This window comes from Ranitomeya variabilis, chromosome 7 (genome assembly GCF_051348905.1).
Source record: "Ranitomeya variabilis isolate aRanVar5 chromosome 7, aRanVar5.hap1, whole genome shotgun sequence".
Lineage (NCBI taxonomy): Eukaryota > Metazoa > Chordata > Amphibia > Anura > Dendrobatidae > Ranitomeya > Ranitomeya variabilis.
The window spans coordinates 33,852,069-33,864,314 of NC_135238.1; the positions used below are offsets into that span (position 1 = coordinate 33,852,069).

General features: G+C 39.4%; 1 protein-coding gene and 1 non-coding gene across 3 annotated transcripts in view; one reads left to right on the forward strand and one right to left on the reverse strand.

The window, feature by feature from the left end:
- The window catches only part of TMEM184A (transmembrane protein 184A), a 32,437-nt gene that overhangs the window by 18,705 nt on the left and 1,486 nt on the right, over positions 1 to 12,246 (forward strand). For both annotated transcript variants that reach the window (XM_077274788.1, XM_077274789.1), the window contains exons 2-8: positions 2,030 to 2,288; positions 4,637 to 4,802; positions 5,132 to 5,222; positions 5,311 to 5,386; positions 8,007 to 8,098; positions 10,301 to 10,470; positions 11,080 to 11,277. In XM_077274788.1, the coding sequence (XP_077130903.1) occupies positions 2,031 to 2,288; positions 4,637 to 4,802; positions 5,132 to 5,222; positions 5,311 to 5,386; positions 8,007 to 8,098; positions 10,301 to 10,470; positions 11,080 to 11,277 (1,051 nt within the window). In that variant the 5' untranslated portion in view covers position 2,030. The remainder of the gene's footprint in view (positions 1 to 2,029; positions 2,289 to 4,636; positions 4,803 to 5,131; positions 5,223 to 5,310; positions 5,387 to 8,006; positions 8,099 to 10,300; positions 10,471 to 11,079; positions 11,278 to 12,246) is intronic.
- TRNAV-UAC (transfer RNA valine (anticodon UAC)) lies at positions 6,594 to 6,666 on the reverse strand. The gene has a single exon. It is a non-coding gene; the product is annotated as a tRNA-Val (tRNA).

Below are 12,246 nucleotides of genomic sequence, written 5' to 3' on the forward strand. Positions count from 1 at the left end.
ATGGGTATCGAAAAATGGCGCATTTTTTTTTTTTTTTTTAGCAAAGTTTGGAATTTTTTTTCACCACTTAGATAAAAGAGAACCTAGACATGTTAGGTGTCTATGAACTCGGAAAGACCTGGAAAATCATAATGGCAGGTCAGTTTTAGCATTTAGTGAACCTAGCAAAAAAGCCAAACAAAAAACACGCGTGGGATTGCACTTTATTTGCAATTTCACCACACTTGGAATTTTTTTCCCGTTTTCTAGTACAAGACATGGTAAAACCAATTATGTCTTTCAAAAGTACAACTTGTCCCGCAAAAAACAAGCCCTCACATGGCCATATTGACGGAAAAATATAAAAGTTATGGCTCTGGTAAGGAGGGGAGCGAAAAACGAAAAAACAAAAAAGGGCTGCGTCTTGAAGCCAACCTGTCAAAACTATCTCGTTTTTGCTCTAATTTTATTCTCGCTACTCCCCTGAGTATTCAGTTTTTTTGTTTCTTTTTTCATTTTGCAATACGTTTCCAAGCCTTTTAATTTATTGCTTATTTTCATAGTCTTTGCAAAGTGGGCGGTGCTCACAGGGTAATAATACAATGCAGTCTAAAGACACGCCCCCGAGGATCCAGCAAGCACCGCCCACTCAGAAACACCATAAAAATTGGAGCTAAATAAAAAGGCCCACATCTCTCGAAGTTCGAATTTAAAAGAAACAAAAACAAACCAGGATACTGAGGGGTGCAGGGGGACTAAAATAGGAGCAAAAAATGGAGTTTATGACTCTTTTTCTAAACTCCTTTGTGCTGATTTATAGTCACAGATCACATCATTGTTTCAGTTGAACTTTGATAGATGCTCAGAAAACGCAGATAAGGTCTGTGACATACGGCCCATGCTCTGATGAAAATCTGACGAAACACTGATCATAAACACCGATAACACTCAGACCGATCCTCTCGTACCAGAAAATAACTAACGTGCACAGGAACCCATGGGGGCAGTCCATTAGGGTTAGGAGACCCACCGGTGTTGAGCGGAGTATTGCCATTCAAGTGTAGACCGTACGTCACAAACGCTCACTGATGGATTCTCAGTTAACTCAGAAATGTGCAGGAAAACAAAAGGCTTGTTCAAGCCAAACGGTGCAAAATTTTTAATGGGACTCAATTGCAAAAATAGTTTTTTAGCCAAAATAAATACTTCTAAATTCAACTGGAGGTATCCATATCTTTTAATTAAAAAAAAATGAAATCATAGGGTTTGTTCAACATGGTAAAATAATTTACCGCCAGATATTGGCAGTGAAGTGACTGCAGAGCGGTATAGGTCAGGAACAGGAAGAGTAGGTGATTCATAGGCATCAATTAATTGTCGAGGGCAAATGTATTTTAACCATGTCCCTGCAGAATTTTGGACCTAAGAATGATGGCATAGCGGAAGACGAATTTCTTAAAGGGGTGCAGATACTGCACTCGTAACTGGGCCCTGGACTCTTTAGCCCATGTGAGGAAACAAGTACTATCAATGACACATGATAGTTGGAGATTTTGCAAAATTGTTCCTGGAATCATGTTTAACTGCTTGGACGCCGTGGTCACTGTCCGTCATAGCATCTAAGGGGGTTTACCTGCTGGGATCAGAGTCATCTCCGATCGCTGTAGTCTGTTCATACCTTCCGTGGTCTCGGCAAGTGAACCTTCTCCGTCCATCTCTACTTGTATAATGAATGATTAGATTATACATTTTTCTGCAAATTGTAAATTCAGTGTAATAGGACTACTCATCAGCATTCGTTCACAGGGGCGGCCCACCGGATGATTTACCGGTACTCCCGTGGGCCAGTCCGAGCCTGCCTACGATTGCAGTCGGTTTAGCATACTTACCGTGAATTGTGTCAAATAACAAACCCAGCTCTGCTGCGTCTGTCCATCTCCTGCCCCGTGTATGGGACTATGCTGTACACTCCAGCGCTCCTCCCCTTGTATGCGTCCGGGGCAGTCATGTGTCTCTGCATTTACCTTTGCACCTTTCTGCCTGCGCACAGAATGAACAATACGACGACGGAAGAGACTGGAATGATGGAGTCCAACGTGTCACTGTCCACTCAGAGCCCCACGCCGGCGGGTAACAGCACGCTCAGCACTCTGGCGGCATTATTTACTATGGACATTAATAGTGCCGCTGAGGTCCGGACTGCGTCCAATACTTCTGTAGATGGGGATCAGTTGTTTCTGACAACCGCCGCTGCCCAGGGCATCTCGGGGGTCTTCGTCTGGACGGCTCTGCTGCTTACCTTCCACCAGGTAAGAAACCTTTGTACTTGTTCATGTAGATGAAATAGTGGCCATCATGTAGATGAAATTTTTCTGCTTTCGTTTTTTCCTTTTTTTTTTTTTTTGTTGGACGAGTTGTAATTTTGAACGACAAATATTCATTGTACCTTATAATGTACCGAAAATCAAGAAAACAAAATTCCAAGTGTCGTACAACGTTCACTGTGCTGTAAAACCCGCCTGGCGACCGAATTCTCCAAGTCAGTACAACTACGACAATGCCAGACTGTGATAGTTTTTTTAATTTATTTCTATTTATTATTATTTTTATTTTTTTATTTTATTTTTTTATTATTTTATTTTAGTGGTTTAAAAAAAAAAAAAATAAGATTTCTGCAAAAACATTTGGATTGTATCACTATTTTCTGAGGCCCATAACTCTTTTTTTTCCCCATCAATAGAGCTGTAATTAATGCCCCCCCCCCCTCAAGTGACATCTTAAAACCAATAAAGCGCCGAGTAACGACTTAAAATAAATAATGCCCCCCTGAGTGCCGTCTTAAAAAAAAAAATCGGCCCCCGTAAAGTAAATAATACCCCCCTATTCACCCTTTTAACTAAAATAATGCCCCTAAAACCAATATTGTGCCTGAGGGCGCTCTTAAAGGGGTATTCCCATAGCCAAGATCTTAGGTGTAATAATAATGATATTAGCAAATACCTCCAATTAGAAATGTAGCATAGTTCTTCTGATTAGCTATGTCTCTTTCCCCATGTGCAGGCATGGCAGGACCTTAGGTATCCATGGTTTCGGCCACTGATATAATATCAGTTAGATAGTTGATAGTGGTCGTAACCGTGGATACCTAAGGTCCTGCAATGGCTGCACATTAGAAAAGCGACACAGCGAATCAGAAGAACTTTACTATATTTCTATTTGGAGATATTTGTTAATATTATTACACCTACTAGGTATTGGGACAGGATCTTGGAGATGGAAATTCCCGTTTAAAACATATAATGCCCCCAGAGATTTGGAACACCAAGGCTTGGTGCAGTGCTCAGTGATGACTGCTATTATCCGTACCTAGTACTGAATATCGGGCATTCTAAACATGTGACCCAGATGACATCATCACCCAGATGACATCATCACTCACCTATTATAACCAGACATGTCATTCATCTTTTATTACCACACTGTTTCCGCCAGTACATGTTGTGTCAGGAGGTCGGTGTGGGCGGCGGTGAGATAATGGTGGCTGCCACGTGAGGGACAGTCAGACTTGTCACCAGGTGTCGTCGTAACCTGGAATCACGCACAATGAGGCCGAGGCGCTCCCCCGATCCCGGGGTTTATGGCCGGTTACTCCTGCAGTCATAGCTACAGCGATATCTCCATCTGTCACTAACCCAGATGATATTTGATCAGGGAAGTGACCCTTGTACCGCGCTCACTGACTTGTGTCTCCCTCTTCCCGTTTGCTCAGCCTCAGGTATTGATTGACCTGCGTGCACTCCAAACCCTAAACCGGCTGGGCCATTCCTAACACACCTTTTCCTACCGTGACTATATAAAGCATTTTTATTGATTTATTTTTTAATGTATTATTTATTTATTTTGTATTTATTTTTTTTATTTATTAAGTTATTTTTTATTTGTTTATTTTTTGTATTTATATTGTTTTTTTATATTTATTATTTAGTTATTTTTTACTTATTTTTTTATCTATTACCTTATTTAGTTATTTTTTATTTATTTATTTTGTATTTTTTTATTTATTATTTAGTTATTTTTCATTTATTTATTTTTTGTATTTATTATTTAGTTATTTCTTATTTAGTTATTTTTTATCTATTTATATATACATATATATATTTTTTTTTATTTAGTTATTTTTTGTATTTATTATTTAGTTATTTTTTACGTATTCATTTTTTTATCTATTACCTTATTTAGTTATTTTGCATTTATTTTGTATTTTTTTATTTATGATTTAGCTATTTTATATTTATTTATTTTTTGTATTTATTATTTAGTTATTTTTTATTTATTTATATATTTTTATTTATTTAGATATTTTTTGTATTTATTATTTAGTTATTTTTTATGTATTAATTTTTTTTATTTATTACCGTATTTAGTAATTTTTTATTTATTTATTTTGTATTTTTTTATTTATTATTTTATTTTTCATTTATTTATTTTTTGTATTTATTATTTAGTTATTTTTTATTTATATATTTTATATTTATTTTTGTATTTATTAGTTATTATTTATTATTTAGTTATTTTTTATTTATTTTTTGTATTTATTATTTAGTTATTTTTTTATTTATTATTTAGCTATTTTTTTATTTATCTATTTTATTGGCAGATTTATCTCCATCTCCGAAATTACACGATTCCCAACGAGCAGCGTTACATCATCCGGATCCTCTTCATTGTACCCATTTACTCCTTCGACTCCTGGCTGAGCCTCTTGCTCATAGGCAATGACCAGTACTACGTGTATTTTGACTCGGTCCGGGATTGCTATGAAGGTGAGGACGTGCAAGTATATGAGGTTCCAAATCAGGGGTTTCATGAAACATTTTCTATATTATTATATTAGCACTGTCTACTGATAACTGCAGAATGAGTTAACTGAGAACCCATCAGTGAGCTCAATCTGATGATGTAAGTTACAAACTATTCCATCCAAACGAGCTCGCTGATGGATTCCCAGTCCACTCATTCTGCAGCCTTCTGTAGAAGGCAAACAAACCGGACGCGTGGAGAAGACTATGACAATGAACGGCATTTATTATGCTCTCTGCTTTTGTTTTCTGTTGATAACTTCAACACTTTCTCCAATATTTTCCTCCGGCAGCCTTTGTGATATACAGTTTCCTCAGCCTCTGCTTTGAGTATCTTGGTGGAGAAAGTGCTATCATGACCGAGATCCGAGGGAAGCCCGTAAAGTAAGTGGTTTGGATCCGTCTGTTATGTGCTGAGGGCTTACGTTTCTGCCCCGTCACTTGGCTCATGGCGCCTCTGTCCTTCCATCAGGTCCAGCTGCTATTACGGGACCTGCTGTCTCCAAGGAATGTCCTACTCCATTGGCTTCCTCCGGTTCTGTAAACAGGTGAGGCGAAACGTTGGAACGGGTCAGACCCTGATGTTGGGGAGATGTTCTAGGTGTTGGATGAGATGGAGGGTCCAGGCTCTGTCGTTCCTCCATCAAACTTCCCCCAACCATGAGGAACATAAATGGGTCTTCTCCAAACTACCTCTACAAAGATGGAAGCTACAACTGTCCACAATGTCTCGTCCTGAAGCATTAAGATTTCTTGACTGGAACTAAGGGGCTGAGACCGACCACTGAAAAACAACCCCATGTGTCCTGGCATTCACCAAACCCAGACTCCGCCATCAGTCGCCAGATACAGAAGCGTGATCCTTCACGTCTCCTCCAAAATCCAGTGGTGGCAGCTTTACACCACTCCATCCGACGCTCAGCATTGTGCTTGGTGATGTACGGCAGCAGGCAGATGCTCGGCCATGGAAGCTCATGCCATGAGTCTCCTGTCACATTGCCTATGTGTCGTCAGACAGTGAGCTAATGAGGCTCGTGCAACCTCGGAAGGCTGAACCTTGGGAAGTGCTCGACCATGCCCAGAGCACTTAATGCCTCATTTGCATATTACGTAAAAAGGCTAATTTCTCAGGAATGCAAAAATATATAGAGAATGTATAGGTGTCATCGAATTTAGTTTTCAAAGACCTGCAAGACTGCTTATGCTTTTTTGGGGGGATAATGGGGTGTAATTTTGCTGTCCCACAATAAGTGGGTGAAGGCCCCCAGATTCACCACTTATGCATCTTGGGCTCAATCTCTTTCATAGGACAGGACACTCTCCAGGCATCTGCCGGTATAAAGCATACCTATAATTAGTGAGGGATTCCAGAGCAGGACAGCGCGAGACGTGAGTCAGCGCCAGACGTGAGTCATCACTCAGCGCAGCAGCGCCTCTTCCCTTCTGTTTGCAGAGCTGTCGCCTGCCGGGGAGACAATGCTGAGGTTTATTTATGAAAACAGTGGCAAATAACGTGATCGGAACCAATCAGACCCATCCGGCGACTTCCTAATCGCTGCTAGAAAAATAACTGGTGGAATCTGATTGGTTCCTACAGACGACTTCACAGACTATAAACATTCATTTGTATATGTCCCCGACGCCATCATTTCCCGAACTGCTGGGATAAATTTATTCCTGGGAACGTTTCCTTCTTTAACAGTTTTTGCTTTAAATAATAATTTAAGGTTAATTGTATTCGGGATGGATAAAAAGTGGTTCCACTGGGGCTCGAACCCAGGACCTTCTGCGTGTAAAGCAGACGTGATAACCACTACACTATGGAACCCTGTGCTGGTGCTCCTGTCTGTGTAGAAATCAGGCACAATGTTATGGATGAGTGGGACCTGTGTAGGGGGCTTGTGTAGACCCCTTTAAGATCTATGGTGAGAAGGTTTCCTTTAATCCTGATATTTGGATGGTGGGAATGACAGATTATCTCTCCGGGGGTCTATGCTATTGAGTTGCAGCCTTGCATAGCGCCATTGCCAGACTGGTGTGCCAAGGGCCCACCAGTAATATTGACTCTGGTGGTCCACTGCTCAGCTACATGCAAATGTTACATTACCCTCATTCACAAATTTGCCTGTGTTTCTATATAACAGAATTTTCTGCACATAGAGAAACAAATGCATTGTGCCAACTAGTTCTCTTATGGGCGGAGAGCCCATTCCTCCATGGGGGCCCACCGGAGGATTCTTCTGCTCTCCTGTTTGCCAGTCCGAGTCTGCATGGCGTCTTCTAGACACGATCTCCTTGATCCTAGAGTAGTAAATGAGCTCTCATTAGTGACTCTCCAATAAAGAGGACCCCCCCCCCGATATTACTTCCATATATAGACACTTGGATAGGAGTTTGACTTGAGCAGTTAGTTGACCACCAGGGGGTAACATTCTCCAATAGGACAATCCCTTTAAGAAATACGACTATACTCTTAAACGAAAAGTTTCCGACATGTGTCACGCCCCCCCTTAAGACCTGGAGTTAGACGGTCACGTCGGGTAGTGAATCACAGGTCTTCCTTAGAGATGGTGTGATTTGTGTCCCATATTAAATGGATTTAGTTTCTTCTGGTGCTGAAGAGGTTTCTATGCTAATCAGAAACATGCAGCTCCATTTCAGCTGTTTCTGGTCTGGTCATTTCCTCTTCCTATATAAACCGGTCAGACCTTCTTGTCCCTGCCGGTGAAAGATTTGTCTTCCTGTGCTAAGTAGTTGGAGTAGACTTGTTGTAGTAGTGATATGTGGTTTGCTGTAGTACGTGTGTGTTTATCTCCTGGTCCCTGTTACCATTTCGTTTATTCCTCCCTGTCCCTATCCTCCTCCCTATTGTTGGTTAGTGCTTTTGTATGATAGAGGTTTTCTGTTATCCCTACTTAGTCTTTGTGTCTTGTTTGCCTTACATTTCTGTCCGTGCCTCATGGGGTGGAGGAGGGGACAGATCAGGGTTTAACAGGAGCATAGTAAGGTCGGGACTCAGGGCTCTCTACCTTCAAGAGTACCCCGGGACAGGGATAGTTAGGATCCCAGTTCCAGTTATCGAAATTAAAGTGCACTATTACACAATGGGAGAAACATCTGGACAGTTTTATACATTGTGTATCATGGCGGTATTCTCTGTTTATACAGGCAACCCTGCAGTTCTGCATAGTGAAGCCCATCATGGCCGTTGTTACAATAATCTTACAAGCATTTGGGAAATACCACGACGGGGATTTCAAGTGAGTGATTATTATTAATAACATATTTATTTTTTTGCTTTTATGAAACTTTGAAAATGATAACTCATTTAACCCATTAGTGACATCTGCCATATATTTTGACAAATGTGCGCAATCACTGTATGGAGCGGGCTCAGGAGCTGATCCCGCTCCATACAGCGCAGGTCGCGGCTCAGTCACTGCCGCAATCAGAGCTGGCAATCATTGAGGCCTGTAACTTCCTTAGATGCCTCTGACCATTGCGACAGCAGCATTTAGGGGGTTAGGAATGAGAGTAAGGGGCTTTATAGGTGTGACAGGGTTGGGTTTCTTAGGAGAGCGGTAATTATTTCTATTGCACCGTACTGTGTAGATAATCAAGTGACCACAAGTCACCTAAGGGAATCATTAGAACAAAAAAAAAAGTATTTTAAACAAATATATAATAAAAAAACATAAAATATGAAGTTAAACTTGTCCCAAAATGCAAATGTCTGAAAAAAAAGTACAAAAAAATGTTTGGTATGATCATTTAATATTGAGATTTTACAACATAAATGGTAGTTATACACATAGGTTAATGTACATCTATACACACCAAGTTTTGCCAAGTTTTAGAAGGTTTGCTTTTTTTTATATATATTTTAAAGGGGCTGACTTATCTCAACAACCTCTTGATTTGCCCCTTTAAGACATATAGACATTATAGATAGAGTAAACTACTAGATCAGGAGCAAAGAGGACAAACAACTCTAGGCTGTCACTGTCCTGACCCGGTTTGTACACTTAGCACTTGAATGACTGCACGTAATACTACATTCCTCCAGTAGTGGCCGCTGTAGGAAAAAAATAGCAAATACTGGAAAAAGAGGAAAATATCCCCCAATCCCTCTATAAAAGGGGGGACTGTGATTCGCCAGCTTCTTTAAAGGGAAGCAGGGAACAGGACAGACAAATATAATAATAAGAAGACACAAAAAGAGCACAGCGAGATCAAAAATACTCTGTTGTAAAAAAAAGTTACAGTAAATAAGCAAGTGCTAGTCAAAAAATGAAAATACAGGGTATTTATTTAGTTAATACGTTTTTTTGCAAAAAAATGTATATTAAGCTGCTCCACCAATCGACAAGGTATACCCTTATAGAGCAGTCCTATCTGATGTATTTAAAAACCTGATCATCTGTATAGTACCTGTATAAGCAGGGTTCAGAGAGAAAAAAATATCCATGTGGACATGCAGGATGGAACAGCTTCAATGCAAATGGCCCAAAGAGGAGTGGTGGACTCCCCAATCTTGTAGAAACAAGAGAACAATTATAGAACCCAAAAAAAATAGCCCATGTGTTTTTGCTTCTATAAATATAATAATAAGTAGCAGTCTGTGATTTTATGGTACTTTGTGTGACTTGTAGGGGTACCCTTATATATCTTTATGAATGGGAGATATATATACAGTACATATTATATATATATATATATATATATATATATATATATATATATATATATATATATATATATATATATATATATATGTGTGTGTTAGGGTGGTTTGGATAGCAATATATTGTTATATGATATATTATTATTTATATATTATTATTATTATTATTATTTATATATATATATATTATATATTATATTATTTATATATTATTTATATATTATTGTGTTGCTCAAAAAATATATATATTTAAAGCCCTCTTTTTTCTATATTTTTTTGTGCTGTCTTTCTTTTTTTCATCTATATAAATATGTATATATATATATATATATATATATATATATATATAATAAATATAACAAAAAATAAACTAATAAAAATAATTAAAAAATTATTAATAATAATAAATATATATATTTTTTTACATTAATATAATTTGCAAATTAAGCACAATTGATATCTCTGGCTATATATTAGATTGTATGTTAATGCACGGCGTCTGGACTTTTCACCCCACACACTGCGCTATAGCTGCGACAAGCCATGCTCTCTGTTTATAAAACTGTATTAATGTGCTGCCACCTACAGGCCGGTAATTGAGATGCACGCTATTGTAACCCTCTTAAAGGGCCAGTAAACATCTTGCAACAAGTATTTCTGACAATTTCTTACTAGAAGTATTCAAAGACACGAGTCGGTGGTTTATCCCATATTACTATGTTACAAACGATGCTGGGCTGTTACCTAATTTTCCTGTTCTGTGATTTTCTCCTTGCAGCGTTCAGAGCGGTTACCTGTACATCACCATCATATATAACTTTTCGGTCAGCCTGGCCCTCTACGCCTTATTTCTCTTCTATTTTGCCACCAAGGAGCTGCTGCATCCCTTCGAGCCTGTGTTGAAGTTTCTTACCATCAAAGCTGTCATCTTTCTATCATTTTGGCAAGGTTGGTATGCGATACCCTATCGGTGATGGACTTTGAAGAGGGTGTCAGAGAGTTTCAAAAAGTTGCAAAAAACGAAAGAATTATTATAAAATGATAAAAAAAAACACAAAATCACTTCTCTATTCCTTATACAGTATATTATTTTTGTCTGGAGGATCCTTATATAATCTGAGAGCAGCATAATGTAGAGACAGAGGTCCTGATTCCAGCGATGTATCACTTACTGGGCTTCTTGCTGCAGCTTTTATAGAATCCCTGTTTTGTCTGATGTAGATGTAGCAGACTTTAGACTTCTGGGCTGTGTATAACCCCGCCCACAGATCTGATTGGCTGCTTCCTGACTACATGGTCAGCAAGCTGCCAATCAGTGGTGGGGGCGGGGTCACACAGATTATCCTGACTGCTGTGCAGGTGAGACCTAGTCCTGCAGTGATATAAAACACTGATTGTATTGAAACTACAACACACAGCCTAATAAGTGACATATCCCTGGAATCAGGATCTTGTGCCCTATATTATGCTGCTCACAGATTAAACCACAAAAGCCTGCTGACACATTCCCTTTAAGACCTTTCCTATCTGATTGTCCCTCTTACCTTATTCCTGTAGGAATGCTCCTGGCGATACTGGAGAGATGCGGTGTCATTCCTGAGGTACAGATCATTCACGGTAACATGGTTGGTGCGGGGACAGTCGCTGCCGGGTATCAGAACTTCATAATCTGCATTGAAATGCTGTTTGCGGCCATTGCGCTGCGCTACGCCTTCACCTGCCAGGTCTACCGGGAGAAAATTGAAAACTCAACAGGTAAATGTCTCAGTTTTGGGATATTACAGTGAATCATGTAGGCATTACTGAGGGATCCCCTCCATCTGTCTTACCACTTTGATGTAATTGTCATTACTGACCGCTGCTTCCTAGGGGATTAAATGACCAGATTGGAGTAATCTCCGATCCCGGCGGTTACAGCAGTGTTACATACATATACAACTGAGAATATTTCATACCACACACTTCTTGTTGCCTTCCGCCATCAATATAGGGCTGATGACACCAAGTGATTGTGATAACCACTTTATTTATCAATCAAATAATATAAAGTATGGTTGTCACAGCTTGTAAATCCAGTCTATTGGCCCTTCTCCCAGCATGATTGACAATACTGGATCTTCAAGAATCTGGAGATCCGTTTGTCTTCTGCTAAGTAGTGGCTTCTATTATAAGGAAGATATGTTCGAGGGGGTCTTCAGCTTCAAAAATTGCCTTAAAGTGAATTTGTCACTAGGTTTAAGCCACCTAATCCAAAAGCAGCATAATGTAGAGACAGAGACTGATTCCAAGGATGTGTCACTTACTGGGCTGCTTGATCTAAAGTGTTGATAGTTTTATCAGCAGGATATTATCACTAGAGGACTAGTAAACCTTCAGCCATGTAGTCCTCCATACTCCTAAGCTCGGTATAACGCCGCCCCCACCACTGATTGGAAGCTTGCTGTCTATGCACAGTGTACACAGAAAGCTGCCAACCAGTGGTGTGGGCGGGGTTATACAGAGCTCAGCATTCAGAGAACTGGTAGAACTGCAGCAGATAAAATAGGGATTTTATCAAAATAACAGCAAGCAGCCAGGTAAGTGATACATCACTGGAATCAGGATCTCTGCCCCTACATCAGATGAGTGTGTGAAAAATCATCCTTTTTCAACCAGAAAAAAAAACAGAAGATTTTTCATCCATATTGTCATCCGTTTACAATCCATACATCTGTTTTGCACCTC